Raw genomic sequence first — 18173 nt, forward strand, 5'->3', positions numbered from 1 at the left:
GCTTGTGCACAATAACTCATTCCCTACAGCTGCAGCCAATCCACAGGTTTCCCTCTAGAAGCATCCATGTCACAGCAAGTACAAAGGGGTTACTTTTGTGTAGTAACCTTAGCAGCTCCTTCCAAATGACATACATAGACTAAAGGAAATCTAGAAGGGGCAGCTAGATGGCCCAATGAATAGAGCACTGGCCTTGAAGTCAGGAGAACCTGAGTTCAAATGTGATCTCAGACACTTAACACTTCCTAGCTGTCTGACCCTGGGCAAGTCACTTAACCCCCATTGCCTCAGGAAAAGAAAAAGAAAAAAGAAATCTAGCTGGGTTTTTCCTAGGTTTGTCAAGTTTGCTAAAGAATTGCATTATAATAATAGATAACATGTATATATTTCTTACTATGTGTCAGGTAATGTTAAGCATTTTACAATTATGTCCTCCTTTGATGCTCATACCACCCCTGAGAGTTCAGTACTGTTATGATCTCCATTTTAAAGATGAAGAAACTGAGGTAAACAGATTAAGTGACTTGCCCAGGGTCACACAGCACTCATAAGTGTCTGAGGCCAGATTTGAAGTCGTATTGTTCTGACTAGGGGCTCAGTGCTCTATGTACTGCTTGCTCCACCCAGATTCACAGAAGTATCTCTGAACAAAGTATAATTGACGTTGTTTTTTGAGCCAAGGAACTCTCCCCTTGCTATGTCTGGTGAACAAGCCTATGGTATTAATATGAGTGTTTCCTTTCAGGATCCCTAGGGAGGTGCAGATCCCTGCTGGGTTTCTGTTAGTCTGTCTATGTCCATTGGAGGGAGCTGTAAAATATAAAAGTATCTATATATATTTAAGTTGCCAGGATAGTGACCAGAACTTTAGGTAGACTTATAAAACTAGAAACGAGGCCCTATTTACCAGAAGGGAGTACTACTGGAAAAGGGAAAGTATACTCATAAGGGTAGAATGCCACAGAGGACATTTCATTCCCCAGCATATATCTCATTTAGCCTCCAAGGGTAAAGTTGAAGGAATAAATGCTACAATATTAGACAAGTCTTTTTATGAGACTAAAGCAGCCAGCTAAGTAACTAGAAGCGCCAAGTTTAAACCACAGTTCTGCCAGTATCTCTGGGTATAGTACAAGAAAAAAACTATCTCTTGATTTACTCCAGTAGCAAAATGAGCCTTATAATGCTCATATGTAATAATGCCTCATGTGATCAGCTTGCAGTTGCTATGTGACACCAGAAAGCAACAATGCTATGAACTATTCGGAAAAATTTACTTTGGAGAATCCAAAACTCATTCCTATTTGACTCCTCCCCAGTGACCTTTACACTATACCAAAGAGAGTCAGCAAATGGAAAAGAAAAGGGACCACCAAGCTCTTGATTATCAATCAATCCACCACTAGCTCTAGTATCCTGGGCTTGTCTCTTCATTAAGAACTTCATTAAATTGTAAATTTCAAGAAGGCAGAGTCCACATTTTATATTTTTATCCCCAATTCCACCTACACTCTTTCTAGCTCACTGTGTTACATATGTTAGAAACCAATAAATATTTGCTGAAAAAAATTAATGAAAGATGGTGGACATAGTAGAAAAACCTCGACTCTGGCAATTTGGAAATATTCCCTGGACCAGAACCAGTACCACAAACTGGAACCCAAAAGCCTCCACAGATCCTATTTGCTAATTCCAGCAGGCCTCAAATCAAACAGACATTTCCTGTGACTCACAGCTTATTCAACTGCTACATTTTTTAAAGAAAAATAATAACAACCCTTAAATAATAAAACCTCCCTTTAAAAAAAACAACCCTTAAAAAACAAAACAAAAAAATGTACAACAGCTACTTAAGACACTCTCCCAGGAAAATCAGAGGCTACTGTAGCAAGCTAACCAAGAAAATCACAGTTCTGGATCAGTGTCCAATGAAGACGAGATTATTCTTCCCTGTCTTCATGGTGTAGCCCACCAGAAGCAATTGGGGTGAAGCTGTCCATTCTTACCTCCTTCTGTTTCTTGGCTTCTTCTAGGTTGGTGAGCAGCATTCTCCGGTCCTTTCCTGTCTTGTCCATTAGACTTTTCATCTGTTTCACGCCATTGAGAGCATTTTCAAATTCATTGCCTATGTACTTACTCCCCTGGGCAGACATATCTGCAACAGAAGGAAAAAGTGAGACTGAGAGACAATCACAGAATGCTGGAAATGATGGGGACCTCAGAGACCATCAAGAACAAGTCCCTGCAGTCTACCCATCCCCATCCATCTTCGAGACCAGCACATAACTGCTCTCCCACTTTTTACAAATTTCAGTTTTAATTTTACAAATGAAGCAATGAAAACCTAAAATGAGAGTTTGGAGTCCACAGTTCATGGTCAATATTTACAAAAATGGAACATTTTCAGGTGGAGAAAGTCTTCACCCAAATCCTAGGCTTGGTTGAAGGCCTAGAAAAAACAGTATCTGTACAGCCACAAGCAAAAGGTGTGGCTAGTATCTAGCATCAAGCTAGAGAAAAGGTGAGATAAATGTCTCCCCTGTCTCTGGTGACTTAAGGTTGTGGGAGTTAGCCAGATTTCTTCATTCACCACTCAGACTATTATATCTACACATCTTCATTGATGCTGAAGAAGACATTCATTCATTCAACAAGCTTTTATTAAGCATCTGAGTAGTATGATGGATAGAGTGAGGCTAGATTTGAACTCATGAAGAGGAAGATTCCTCTTCATGAGTTCAAATCCAGGCTCAGACATTTACTACATATGTGACCTTAGGCAAGTCTTAAATGACTATTTGCTTCAATTGCTCATCTGTAAACTGGAAAAGGAAATTCAGACATGACTTTAGAAAATGACTTAACAATAAAAAATGCTCTAAGCATTGGGGTGGATACGAAGACAATATTAAAACCATCCTATATTCTACAGGGAAAAAAAACCCATAAGGAAATAAGTACTTATATGACTGACAAACAATATAAACAAATGTAAAACATAGACACAATAAATACAAAGGCATTATAGGAGGAGAGCAGTGACAACCAAATGTTAGGGTGAATCTAGAGAGGCCTTGTATAGGAGGTGGCACTTGAACTGAGCCTTGGTGGGGGGAAAAAACTGAGATTTTAAGAAAGTAGATAAAGAGAGAGGGTATTCCAGGCAGGGGATAAGGCAAAAGATGGTAATACCATGTACAGGAAACAAGTAGTTATTTCATTTTTGGGGTATAAAGGACTGTGTAGAGATCATTGTTATTATGATGCAGAAAAATCACTTTATAGCTCTGTCTAAAACAGCCATTAAGCTCAGTGTAGAAGAGCTGATGTCCAGGGAAGATATTTTTATTTTGGTGGCTCTCCAGGCCTTAAAAAAAAGAAGAAGAAGAAGAAGAAGCTGCTCCCTGGGTCATTTTTAGTCTGATCCTGCCAGTAGAGTTGGCTCATGAGGCAATTAACTAAGTATCTAGAAGCAAGGCAGAAACCAAGGGAAGAAGTTTAAAACAAGTTAGAGAAGCAGCTTTGGGAAAGATGCTTTTCTGTCCATCCTTTCTTCTATCTGGGGGTTGTTCAGTCGCTCAGTCATGTCCTATGACTTCCTTGGCAAAATGCTTGCCACTTCCTTCTCTGAGGAACTGAGGCACATAGGGTTAAGTGACTTGCCTAAGGTCATACGGGTGTCACAGTCTGGATTTAAAAACCAGATGTTCCCAACTACAGGTATGTGCTTGCACACTGGCAAATACTGGACTGATGGACATGTGTTCTTTGTCTTCCATATAATCAGGGGAAAAAATCCAGCAACTGTTTGTGCCAAGAAAATTGGTCCAAAGTGAGGAGAAGGCAAGCTAAGGCTCTTCTTGGGTTTTACAGGGAACAATCGTAAGACTTGGGAGTAGTTGTGAAGGAAGCTGGTGGGGAAAGGTATAGGCTCAAAGCATTTCATGAGAGCCCCTCCTTGGATATGGTGCCAGCTTCTGGTCCTTCTTGAATTTCAAATGTGTTCAAGGTCATTGAGATTGATGGATAAGCAACCTCTGGAGAAGGGAATTGTTCTTGTTCCCTGGAAATCCTAGACCCAGGAGTGTGCTGGAAACAGCTGGGCCAGTTCAGGAGTGCTTCAATTTTTAACATAAGCATCAGTGCCTCAAAAATCCATAGCAACAAATCAGGGCTGGATTTATTGTTTTGACTGTTAGACTTAAGAAAGCTAATGCAGATAAAAGTGTGTGTTATTACTGTTGTTGTTCAATAGTATCCAACGTGTCATGATCCCATTGGGGAATTTCTTGGCAAAGATACTGGACTGGTTAGCCATTTCCTTCTCCAGCTCATTTATCCAGTGTAAACAAGATTAAGGCACTTACCCAGGTCCCATAGTCAGTGAATGTCTGAGGCCAGATTTGAAGTCAGGAAGAATTTTCCTGACTCCACAACTGGAGACCTATCCACTGGGTTTTTTTCTGCTGGAAGTTCCCAATAGGTTTTTTTTAATAAAGTTTTTTATTTTCAAAACCCATATATAGATAGTTTCCACATTTACCTCTGCAAAACCTTGTTTTCCAACTATTTTTTCTCCCTTCCTTCCCCCAACTGTCTCCCCTAGAAGGCAAATAATTCAATATAGGTTTAACATGTGCAATTCTTCTATGCATATTTCCATAATTATCATTCTGTACAAGAAAAATTAGACCAAAAAGAAAAAAATGAGAAAGAAAACAAAATGCATACAAACAACAACAACATGAAAATACTATATTGAGATCCACACTCAGTTCCCGGTCCTTTCTCTGGGTGTAGATGGCTCTCTCTATCACAAGACCATTGGAACTGAAGAGCCCAATTGTTAAACATTTATCTGGACACTCCTGTGATGCTGTATAAATAATTGCTTGAACTCCACAGGATTGTTGAAAAGGGCTTAGAGAACAAAATCATCACCCAGTGACTCACGCAGTAAGATGGCTCTATAGATAAGAATGCTGGGCTAATCAGAAAGACCTGAGTCTAAATCCTCATTCACTTACTGGATTTGTGACCTTGGGCAAGCCATTTAACCTCTATTTCCTCACCTGTAAAATTGGTATAATTCCTAGCGTGTGCCTCCCAGATTTGTTTTGAGGATCAAATGAGAAAAAGATTCATCTTTGTGAGTTCAAATTCAGCTTCAGATACTACTTGGCACATAATATTTTGATTCCTAATGGGAACTATATAAAATATTAACTGTTAATAATAATTGACAGTCATATTGCATTTTAAGATTTGTCAAATATTTTGTGTACATTCACCCAGCCCAGCTTAGATCCCAACTCATCTTTACCACATCACTATCCCACTGTATCAAAAATGTATTCAGGTCCAATAATAGAATAGGTTTAAACTAGCCTGGTGCCATCCACCCAGTATGCAGTTCCTCTAGAATCAGAGAATAATACAAAACAGTATATAATTGAGGTTTAAATAACTCTATATTAAGGGAGCTCAGGTATTAGCATAGTAATCAAGGAAGCCTTCCTGATTTGGGTGAGGCTTTGAGCAGGCTTTTGAAGGTGGGGTAGGCTTTGGAGGAGTAACTAGGTGAGGCAGTGGATAGAGCACCAGACTCAAAGTCAGGAAGTCTCATTCTTAACCTAATTTAAATCTGGCCTCAGACATTTACTGGCTGCATGACCCTGTACAAGTCATTTATTGCCTCAGTTTCCCCATCTGTAAAATGAGCTGGAGAAGAAAATAAAAGATTACTCCAGTATCCTTGTCAAGAAAACTTCAAACGGGGTCATGAAAAGTTTGCTATGACTGAACTAAAACAACAAAGAGACTTTGGAGAGGTCCAAACAATAAAAACAACCCAAGTTGATGAACAAGATAAGTGGATCTAGGATAACCAGAAGGATCAGGGCATGCTTAGGGCACAGTAGGAAGACTGGATTGATAGGCTGTGAATCATAGTAGAAAAGCTAAGTAGCAGGGTGGGGTCAGATTAGGGGAGGCTTTGAAAGCCAGACAGAGGCATTTAGGCTGGATGCCTGAGGAAAAAGAACTGAGGAAGTCTGAGAGACATCAGGGGATGCTCATTCCTTCAAGCCACAAATGTTTCGGCAGTAGATACCATACACAGGACACTTCCTTGATTGGCTTCTTGGACAAACTGCCCCTTGTTCCTAAAATATACTCCTTTTATCGCTTTTAGAGTATCCCAGCTTTTGTCAAGATTCTACACGAAGTCTTTCCTGAGACCTTTCCCCAGCTGCAAGTAACTCCTTCCACCTCAATAAAATTACTCTGCCTGCATTTTATTTTGTATATATTTGTATGTGTATATATGTGTGTATATGTGCTTATGTATTTGTGCATATGTACATTATATGTGTGTGCATACGGTATGTGAATGTGTATTTTGTATTGTATGTGCATGTATGTGCACACATATATGTAAATGGGTAGGTGAATGTGTATTTTGTGTAAACATGTTTATGGTTTTTCCAGGATTAAGGAAGATGCATTAATGAAATGATTCAGGACAATTCCAATAGACTTATGATCTACATCCAGAAAGAGGACCCTAGGGACTGAATGTGGATCACAACACAGCGTTTTCACTTTTTTGTTATTGTTTGCTTGATTTTTTTTCTATTTTTTCCTTTGTGATCTGATTTTTCTTGTGCAGCATGATAAATGTAGAGATATGTTTAGAAAAATTGCACATATTTAACCTATATTGGATAACTTGCTGTTTGGTGGGGGAAGGGAGAGAGAGAAATTTGGAGCACAAGGTTTTTACAAGGGTGAATGTTGAAAACTATCTTTGCATATAAATAAAATAGCTATTATTAAATAGCTATTTCCTCATAATAAATAAATAAATAGCTATTATTAAAAAAGAGAAATGTTATTTTCAATTTTCCTGTTAAACCCTAAAGACCATGAGCCTTTCCTTCTGACTTTTAGCTGAAATCTTCTCTAGGTGTTATCTCTCCCACTAGAATGTGGGCTCTCTCTATTCTTTCTTTCTTTCTTTTCTATTTTATATGGCCAACACTTTGCACTTAAAAATGCTTTTTCGTTCATTAATTCATATTCCCTCCCCCCCCCAAAAAAAAAGAGAAGATAAGCTCCCGGAGAGCAGGGTCTATTTCATTTTTGTCTTTGTTTGCTCAGCACTTGGCAATCCACTTGGAACAGTTTAGAGCAAATAATCGCTGATGGTTTGACTTTAGACTTTCCCTTCTGATCTACATGGTAATTTTCATGAGAGTATGAACCCAGTCTTAACTAACCTTTTCATCTTTCTGAGTGCCAGGAACATAATGAGCATTAATGTGCTCAATCAAATAAGAAAATATCTGAAAAGCACCTAGCACAGTGCCTGGCACATAGTAAGTGTTTAAATGTTTGTCCCCTTCTCTCCACCTCATCTTCTTACTAAGAAATCTTTTGGAATCCCTAGCTTCCTCCAACACTTTCCTGGTCCCTCCAGCAGCAGATGCCTTCTTCCCTAAGGGTCCCTTGTAAGATATCTATATTGAATACATTTATATCTGTTCATGTTACCTCTCCCATTAGAATGTAAGCTCTTTGAAGACAGGGACTGTTTGACTTTATGTCCCTAGCACCTGGTCCATGACTATGCACATAAGTAAGCAGGTAATAACTGTTTGTTGATGGATTGAGTCATATTGAAAATCTCGTGCTTAAAAGAGTTTAAAATTCATAGAGAAATATGACAGCATTGCCAACTTACCCTGCAGGTCATTGGGAGAAAGCAGTGCATCTCCTTTCTTCCCACTTAGCAAAAGCCCAAGGAACAAAAACAGCAACAAGGACTTCATTTTCCTTTAGGTTTTGGTTCCAGAATCTTAAGGCAAGGAGGCTGCATAAAGAAAAAGGAGGAGGTGGGTTAAAATAACTGTGGAGACAGAGCTTGCTGGCACCTACGGCTCAGAGGTTGCCTTCCAGTATATATTGTGAAAACAGCAGCTACCTAAGGCAGTTGAATCCCAGTTTATAGGCCCAGAATGCAAGAAGATTCCACATCGGAGTCAATCACTCCTTGACACTGGATTCCAGTTACCCTGGTAATAAAATAAGGTTCAGATTGGTCATCCTCAATGAAGCGGAAAAAACATTGAAGACCACCAATACAGAGGAGAAAGCATTATTCTTGGACTCATCTCTCCTTTCTGAGGACCAGAATGTAAATCTGCAGGTAATGAAGAAACTTTATTTAAGCAGAACAAAGCAAACAAACAAACACCCTCTGCTTCACTATGCAAACAGATGTAAACAGATTGTCTACAAAATATTCCTCTTATTAGGAATCTTTTTAATAATAATAACATATATATATATATATACATAGAGAGAGAAAGACAGATACAGAGACAGAGATAAAAACAGAGACAGAAACAATGAGAGACAGAGACACAGAGACAAAAAGAGAAGCAGAAACAGAGGGAGACCCAGAGATACAGAGTGGAACAGAGAGATAAAGAGACAGACAGAGACAAAGAAAGATTTAGAGAGACAGAAGAGAAACAAAGAGAGACAAAGAAAGGCAAAGAGACAGAGACAAACAAAAGAGACACAAAGAGACAGAGGGAAATAGCAAGAGAGACAGAGAGTAACAGAAAGGTAGAGAGAGAGAATACAGAGAGCAGAGACAGACAGAAGCAGAGAGACAGAGAGTGAGACAAAGAAACACAGACAAAAAGAAAGACACAATGAAAAAGACAGAGAGACAGAGAAAAAGAGAGACAAAGTCAGAGAAAGACAGAAAGAGACAGAGAAAGAAAGAGAGGGAGGGAAGGAAGGAGGGAGAATGAGCACTTCTAAGGTTTGCAAAGTACTTTACACGTACATTTGATCTTCACACCAGCCTTGAGAGGTGGGTGCTATTATTATCCCCCATTTCACAGCTGGAGACATTGAGGTACAGAGGGATTGTGTGACTTGCCCAAGATCACATGGAGTCTGAGACAGGATTCCAATCTAGTTCTTCCTCACCATCCTCACTAGCTCACTGCTTTCTCATTCGGCAGAAACAAAATTTAACATTCTTAATCACGCTTACTCACAAGTTCTTTTGAGATTTTGTGGCTATTAAGGCCTTTTAAAATGTGGTTCATGTGACCAGCCTGATGTTGGTCAAGCCCCTTAGCTACTCTTGGGCTTTGTCTCCTCATTTATAAAATGAAGTATTGGGTGGATGGTTTCTAACCTCCCATGTCAGCTACCTCCCCCAAGACTGTGAGAGGAGAAGAGGAAAGACTGAAGGGAAAACAACTTCCCCTCTGGCTTTTTTGGGCCGCCACAAAGCCCCCACCAATCAGCATTTTCAAATGACCACCAGCCTATTTTTGTTGTGTTTTTTCTTTTAAACGGAACTCCTCCTCCCCTCATCAGTGCCCTAGCCAGTGTAACCTGCCAACCGAGCTCCTGCCACATTATGACTGTAGCCTTGGGGCCTGAAAGCCTGGCCCAGGGCCTCTTGCTTATGCAATGGATACTTTCCCAGAAGCTAAGAGAGGTGTTGCACAAGATCTGAAACCCCCTCCCCCAGCTGCAGGCCACCCATTTCCCATAACCCGTAGAGGGGGAGGTGGGGTCCCTTTCCCCTAGAATTGTTTATCCATCAAAAGGGAGCAGGGGCATTCTAAGGCCCCGGGCACAAGCGGGCAAACTTGGAGCAGGGGCAGAGAACTTTCAGAGCAGCAGTCCTCCCCCTAATCCTTACCGAAACACTCATGAAAGAGTGCCTGGAAGAAATTTCACAACTAATGGGTTGTCCGAACTGTCTCTCCAGAACTAGATGGGCAAGGATGGGCGAGCAGCAGGAGCACTCAGCCAGAAGTGCCTGTCCACACAGACGGTAGCTGGGAACAGCCTGTGATTTTTTTTTCAGACATCCCTCCTACTCACGTCAGTCCAAAATATTGTGGCTACCTGCTCAATGAGGCCTTTCCCAGAAAATCCTCATACAATCAGGAATCTAGAGCTGAAGGGGGGCTTTAGGGACCATCAAGTCCAATTCCCTCAGAGACAGCTTGGCCTGGAGTCAGAAAGACGTGAGTTTAAATGCAGCATCAAACATTACCTGTGTGACTCTAGGCAAATTACTTAATCTCTGTCTGCCTCAGTTTCCTCAACTATAAAATGGGTATGATAATAATTAACATCTATCTCCCAGAGTTGTGAGTATTAAATAACATAATATTTGTAAAATACTTATATCAGCAGGCATATAGTAGGTTCATGCCACAAAAATAGTACTTTATAGTTATGTGGTACTTATAAATATTATTTCAGCTAATAAGTGACTGAGATAAAAATATTTGAACTCCTGATTCCAGGTCCAAAGTTCTATCCACTCTATCCCTAGCTGCCTCAAGCTCTGGCAGTTACTACCTATGTGACCTTGGGCAAAGTGACTGATCCTGAGTTTCCTATGATTCTGTGAAAATTAAGAGTGACTTCCACATATACTATCGTTCTCAGAGCCTGGCTTCCTTCAGGATTCAGCTCAGATCCCATCTTCTTAGGCTCTTTCCCAGGCCCCCACTGCCCAACTTTTCTGCCTTCTCTCTGAGACTGCTTTGTATCAGTTCAACATATATCTTGTTTGCATGTTGTCTTCCTCTTTACAATATCAGCTTCTTGAGGGAAGATGATTTTTTAGCTTTTTTTGTGTCTCAAGGCTTAGCATATTATAAAAATTTAATAAATATTCCTTGACAGAAGAAGCCCTCATTACTTAAAGATAGATAGACAGACAGACAGATAGCTAGATGGACAGACAGACAGACAGATATAAATATATCTCCTTTTAAGTATTGCATAAGGTTTGGCAGTGGGAATAGGGGTGAACTGAAGCTCAGCTATGTGGGCTGATACACTGAGATACACATGAATGAGCATTACTCAGACCCTATTCAAAAATAGCCTGGCCCTATTCGGGCTAACTTATCAGTTACTTCCTTCCTTTCCGAAGCTCTGCCTAAATGTAGTTCTGTTTGCTTGACCTTGCTCTATATCGATTCGATTTCCCCATCACCTTCTAGTTTGTCGGCTACCTCCCGCTGGGTGGGAATCGGGTGCAATGCTTCTCAGTGCTCCCATTGGGTGATCTTCACTCCTCCCCTCCTTTTGCTCCCCAGGCACTTCAATCCGGGTCATATCCCTGAGACCAGATGACTTGAAGTGACATTGCAGGCATTCTGTTCTCAGCCAGGGCTGGTGCCACAAACCAGGGCCTGGAGCCACAAGAGCTGGCTGTGAATGGGCTTAGGGGGTACATCATAAAAAGGAAAGAAAATGCACCCCCAAAAGAGCTGCTCTAGATAGTGCCTTTTTTAAACCTCCACCACAAAAGAATAATTCCCCCCTTAGAATCGGAATCAAAGCACATACATAGTTCAAAGGAGCGAGGTCATTCACCTCCACTGAAAGTCCCCAAACCCTCATTCTGCAACAGGAGGGGACTTTAGCAAAAGAGAATAGAGAGGTTTAGTGAGAATAGATAATGCATGGAAGTGAAAGATGGATATATATATGCAAAATGTTCAGTTTGGCTGCACTCATGTGTGTCTGAGTGTGTGTGTAATTAGAGAGGAAAAAGGGACAAGGTTAAGCAAGACTTTAAATGGCAAAATGAGCAGTTTATATTTGGTCCTGGAGGCAATAGGCAGAATGGAAAGGGGGAAGGGAAGAGATAGATAATTTCAGGCACTCCGAGTTTCCATATTGATCTCCACTAAACATTTGGATCAAATGGAGGTTTTCTGCCTTTTTTAGAAATTCATTCCTCTCCCCACACCACCAATCACCACCCAAATCAATTCAATTCAACAAGCATTCAATCAATAAACATTTATTTAGCTCCTGTTATATGTCAAGCACTGTGCCCACAATGCTCACTTACAGTTTTGTTTGTTTTTAACAGCCAGATAGAATAGACTCTCCCATTCCCCTCCCAGAGTCTCACACATTTGTAGAATCTTAGAGTGTGAGAGAAACTTAGAAGTCGCCTCATTACTCAGTCTCTCAAATGCTGAATTTAGAGCAAATAAGATGCAAGAAGTTGGTCTAATTGATACACTGCTATTCAAGTATACCTTTTCTTGGGTGATTAACCTTGAAGATTTGAGGGACAGAGAAAGGGACAGATAAGTCCAAAGACTTTGAGAAGTCCTGGATGATATTAAAGGATTCATGGGGGTCCAAATTAAATAAGGAATGCCTGAAACTTTATGGATATGGCTCAAGATGCTAAAGAAAGATAGTAGAATTCGAACCTAACTTTGCCTGGAAATCTCTACAAGTACCAAATCCCTAAAATCCTCTGGTTTGGATAGACAGCCCTGAGTAAGTACCAGAGGCTTTTTGGATTTGATATTCTGGACAGGGAAATACCAGAAGCATGATAGCACCTCAAATGCAGACAGTTAGTCAACAGTCAGCAAGCCTATTATGTCCCAGGCAGCACATTTACAATCCTTGGAGTTGTGTTGTGAAGACAACATGAAACAGAGGTCAGAGGCTCTGGGTTCGAATCCCTCCCTTCTACTTTCTAGTTATGCTGACTTCGGGCAAATTGTTCCATCTCTTTTCACTCTCAGTTTCCCTTACTTGTAAAACAGAGAGAATATTATCTGACCTCTACCCTTTCAGGTGTTTTGAAGATGAAGTTAGGCAGCAAAAAGAAAGAATTTTGAAAACCATAAAGGAGGTTGCAAATGTAAGCTATTATTCTTAATATTTCAAGGATCAGCAATAGATTACCTTAATGCTGGAAAAGGAGAGAGGGAGAGAGTAAAGGGAAGCTCCTGAGGGTCTCAGTATGCTAGGTGTCCCTAAGTGACAGAGTGGGCCAGGAGTCAGGAAGATCTCAGCCTCAGACATTTACTAGTTATGTGACCCTGGGCAAATCATGTAATTGCTATCTGCCTCAGTTTCCTCATCTATAAAATGGGAATAATAAGTTATATAATGGGATCACATTTGTAAAAGCACTTAGCACAGTGTCTAGAACAGAGTAGATACTTAGTAAATGCTTGTTAAATCTAAATTCTAATATGATAGGGATTCAGTAATAACCTTTATGTTGAAAAGTAGGGATGAGGGAACCTAGTCGGGGGCTGCTAGATACCCTAATGGACATAAGAAGCCATCCATCATCTATACTTCCCACTTTTCCCAATTCTTTTGCTGATTTGGTTCTTCCAATTTAATTGCTTTAGAAATCTATCAGTATTTTTCAGTTTCATCTTGTCCACCCAATTCTCCTTATTCTTCCACTAGAATGTTAAGCCTTGAGCCAATGGATAACTCAAAGTAATGGGTAAATACCTGCTACAATTGGGCAGAATTCTCAAATGCTCAGTTACTAAGCCTATTTAACTTTATTCAGCAAACATTTATTCTATCTATAAAATTTCTCTGGTTAAAAAAAAAAGATAACATGAACATTATCCTTCCCTTCAGTGAGACAGTCAGGTGGTAAATATCCTCACTGTATGATCCTGGGCAAGATACTTATCTACTGCCTGCTTCAATTATCTCAACTATAAAATAGGGATCATAATAGCACCTATTTCTTAAAGGAAAATGAGACATTATTTGCAAAGTGCTTAGCATAGAGCTTAGCACATAACAGACACTATATATTTCCTTCTTTCTTTCTTTTCTTTTCTTTCTTTCCTTCATCCCTTCTTCCCTTTCTTCCTTTTTCCCTTCTTTCCTTCCTTCCTTTGTTCCTCCCTTCTTTCTTTCTTGCCTCCCTCCATTCCTTCCTTTTTCCCAATCCTTATTTCCTCCCTTTTATTTTTTCTTCCTTCCTTTCTCCTTCTTTATTTCTACCCTTCTTTCTTTGCTTCCTTCCTTTATTTATTTTCCCTTCTTTCTTCCTTCCTTTGTTCTTTGCTTCCTTCTTTCTTTCCTTTCTTCCCTTCCTCCTTTCTTTCCTTCCTTCCTTCATTCCCCCTTTCCTTCTTTTCTCCTTCCTTTCCTCCCTTCCTTCCTTCTTCTGTCCCTTGCTTAAAATCTATGAACATAATTTGACTTTTAGGGATTTGGAAAGATCTTCACAATGACAGTCCTCATTTTTTCTGTCCTTTCTACTGTCGGGCAGATCATCAGCTCTAATAACTATTATTTTTAGAGATACATCCAAACATCTTTAATGTCATAGAGAATAACAAAACTAGAAAACAACTGACTTGTGCTCTGATCTCAGCCAGTCACTAATAAGCTATTTGACTTTGAAAGGCTATTTTGCTTCCCTAAGGCTCCATTTTCTTCTCAGTCAAATAAAGATGGCCGATGATCTTCCAATATTCTATCTGTTCATGTAACTGGAGATGGAAAGGCTGAGATAGCTCTGACTCATCAGGAAGAAGACAGCTGAATGTGGAGAAAACGGGAAAGGAATAAACATTTATAGAACTCCTACTGTGTGCCAGCACTGTGCTAAGCACTTTATAAATATTATCTCATTCAATCCTCAAATAATCCTGCATGGTGGGTACTATTATCATCCCTGTTTTACAGTACAGAAGCCTGAGGCACATAGAGGTTACATGACTTTCCCAGGATTATACAGCTAAACATCTAAGGCTAGTTTTAAAATTAGGTCTTTCTGACTCTAGGACCAGCACTCTATCCACTGAACCACTCAGCTGTCCAAGGAAGGTAGGGAAGGTCATGGATAAAGAAGCAGACACTGAATAAGGATGACAGGTTCCTTTGTGTGACCCAAGACAAGATTCTCTAGGCCCTCAGTTTCTTTATCTGTAAAATGGTAGAAATAATTGCTCCTATTTCCCATGGTTATCATGAGGGTGAAATAAGATTATATACATACATATGCATATATACATTTAATATATACATATATTATACACATATGCATTAACATTTATAATATATCCAGATGACAATTACATACATATGCATGTATTATATATAGATGATGGCAATATATATATGGATGACATATATATATATATATACAAAAATAATATACACATATTATGTGTAGATGATAATAATATACAATAACATAATATACTTATTGTATATATAATATATAGATGACAATATATATACCATATACATAGATGACAATTTTATATATATAATATATAGTGATTTGCACATTGTAAAGGAAATATTAGTTAATTTTATCTTTATATCTTATGACAAGTTACATTATCACAGAACTCAAAGTGCTTCACCGGAAATGAGAGGAAGCACAAGCAGACTTCGATAACCATGCTTACAGGCTGTGAGCAGCTTCCCCAGTAATAGCTAAGGAGTAGATGGGCCTATGATCACTTAGAGAATTAATCTTATCTGGAAGCTTCCTCCCTACGATGTTATCCCACTGCCTCTAGAAATACCCTCTTTCCTTGACCAATTGACACGAAATAAGCCTCAGGATTTCAAGGTCTACCTTTGATCATTTACTGTCTGTGTTAAGTCACTTCTCATAACTGTATCCCAGTTTCTTCATCAGTGAAATGAGGGAGTTGGACTAGATGCCCATAGAGGTTCCTTGAGATTCTGGTGCTACAGTACATGCTACTGGTACTAGAAAATCCTTATTCTTCTGGGTGGTTTAGAGATACTCACACACCAAAAAGATTCGGTCTCACTACCAGTTACAGACAGAATATGCAGCAGAGAAGATCTAGCATCTCCCCTCTTTTTGTAGATAGGGAACCCAAAAAAGTGAAATGATTTGCCCAGTATCACACAGCTAGTGGCACAGAACAGGGTTCCAACCCAAGGATCTAGACACCAAAATTTTCCTTGACATCACAAAACTGCTTATTATCTGTTCCAAAAAGATTTCACTACTTGTCTGAAAAGCATGTGGGCAATAAGACCCTGAGAGAATTCTTCCTTGTTCCAAGACCCATAACCAAGGCAGAATGTTTGGCCTTGGTCAGTTAACTAACTTGCCTTTCTCTTTCTTCTTTTCAGTTCCCTAAGAAGCTTGCAAGGACTATGGAGCAGGGACCTGGGTTTTAAATTTACATTGTGTTTTCCCTCTTTGCCCCCTCTCTGGGTCAAAGTGATTTCTCCTTGACAGAAAACAGAAAATCCTCTCACTTACAGTCAGCACCCATTTCATCAGGTTGTATTGAAGCTTCGACTCACTCCCTGAAGATAAAGGATGAGATTTTTCTGTAATTTGTGGAAACTGTTTAAGAGGTGAGGAGGAGGAAGAAGGGCAGCAGGGAAGATGAGAATCTTAGCTATTTTTATAAGCAGTAAAGGGTTAACAACATCATAGGATTATGGATTTGGAACTGGAAGGAGATTTGACTAGTTAAAGTTTTTCACACTGAGGAAATTGAGGCACAGAAAAGTTAGATTATCCACCTAAATTAACCCAGGTGGGACATACCATAGTCAAGATTCAAACCGGGGTCCTCTGATACCCTCCCCTCCAAAAAAAGTTCAGGGATCTTCCTGCTGGTTTACTAGCAACTGAAGAGAAAGGATAGCTAGCAGGAAACTGCCAGAGAGTTCTTTACAAATTATCCTTTCATCTCTTTTTACAAAGGTTACTTCTCATTGATTCGAGCCAGGGACTATGTCAAGATATAATCATGAGTTGAAAGAAAAATATAAGGATAATAATTTGTCCCAGAATCATTTTCTTCTAGCTCATTGAAAAAAGATAAGAATGAGAAAATAATAGCAATAGAAATAACAGCAATAGTGGTGAATCTTTATATTGCATTGTAAGGTGCATAAAACATCTTCAATATACTAGCTCATTTGATCCTCCCAACTTCCCTATGAGATAGGCACTGCTATTATTCCCATTTTATATTATTTTGAGATATTTTGAGCCTAAAAAAATAAAAATAGGAAAAATGATAACAGTTGATTTTTCTATCACACTTTAAAGTTTACAAAGCCCTTGACTTCCATTATTAGCTCATCTGAGCCTGCCAAACCACCTTGTCAGGTAAATTGCCTCATAGCTTTCATTTCTGATTTAAAAACCTCACAGTCCTAATAGAATCATCAAATAGTAGAACAAAAAAAAAAAGACTTTTAAAACGATTTCATCTAATTATCTTGCCTCATTTTTACAGATGGGGAAACTGAGGCCTGGGGAAGGGGTAGCTCACCGAGGGGTCTTGTGCAGAAAGTCAGAGGCACTTAGTGTTGGGACCCAAGTCTCCCCACTCCTAGTTGAGGACTCTCCGGTCTCCCAGAAAACAACCCACCTGAGCCATAGCTACCCTTTGAGCTCGTTCCCAGACATCCCTTCCCTCCTGTAAGAACCTGCACCTCCCCGGCTCCGGGAACGTAGGAGCAGCTGTCTCCTGAAACAGGTGCACGGTCTCCAGCAAGCCCTCCCGTCCGTCTCTACGCAGAACCCTGCTCGCGTGTGAGAGAGGTTCCCCAAAGCATCTCACCCTGTCAGGAGGATGCCAGGAAGCCCGGCTCTGCTCCTCTCCTCCGCGCCTTTCTTCCCCCCGCTCTGGGTGATGGCTGGCGGCTGGCGCTGCGGGCGGTATTTATAACCCTCTGCGCACGCACTCTGCCTCTCTCACCCCCGTCTGCAAACCTTACTGAGTCATGCACAAAGAATGCCCTGGAAATGCTCGGGGAGCGTTCTGGAAGCTGGCAGCTGGGGCCGAGGCAGGCTGCGGCGAGAGCAAGAGTGGCAGCAGGGGGCACCTGCGCTCTGTGGATGGAGGAGGAGGAGGAGGAGGAGGAGGAGGGAGAGCACTGCAGCGTACCAGGGACTCAGCTCCTGAACTGCAGTAAGGCAGTGATGGGGGGGAAGGAGGGAGGAGACAGAGACAGAGACAGAGAGGGACAGAGACAGAAACAGAGAGAGAGAGAGAGAGAGAGAGAGAGAGAGAGAGAGAGAGAGAGAGAGAGTTGTGACAATTCTCATCTGTGAGCAAGGGCAGAGAGGCAAAAAAGGCAGAGAGGATAAGATTTAGGGGATTATTGAAAAAGTTAGGAGAGTGACCTCCACCCTGAGAAGGGAGATATCTTTCTTAAAACAGTATATTCATGGTATATCCCCCAAAGTCTTTCATCCCACATAGGGCATTTTCCAAGAGCCTTCCAGAAGGAGGCTTTTGTTTTTCATTCTAGAGACAAGGGGGAAAACGATTAAAGATTCCTGAGTCAGGTAG

General features: G+C 40.3%; 1 protein-coding gene across 1 annotated transcript in view; it reads right to left on the bottom strand.

Annotated features, from left to right (window-relative positions):
- The window catches only part of CLU (clusterin), a 30431-nt gene extending 12632 nt beyond the window's left edge, over window positions 1-17799 (bottom strand). Inside the window, exons 1-3 of the mRNA XM_031951462.1 lie at window positions 17439-17799; window positions 7745-7873; window positions 2007-2155 (exon numbers count right to left, since the gene is read on the bottom strand). Coding sequence (XP_031807322.1) covers window positions 2007-2155; window positions 7745-7832 — 237 coding nt within the window. The 5' untranslated portion in view covers window positions 7833-7873; window positions 17439-17799. The remainder of the gene's footprint in view (window positions 1-2006; window positions 2156-7744; window positions 7874-17438) is intronic.
- Window positions 17800-18173: the final 374 nt, after the last annotated feature.

Source organism: Sarcophilus harrisii, chromosome 2 (genome assembly GCF_902635505.1).
Source record: "Sarcophilus harrisii chromosome 2, mSarHar1.11, whole genome shotgun sequence".
In the NCBI taxonomy this organism is placed as follows: Eukaryota; Metazoa; Chordata; class Mammalia; order Dasyuromorphia; family Dasyuridae; genus Sarcophilus; species Sarcophilus harrisii.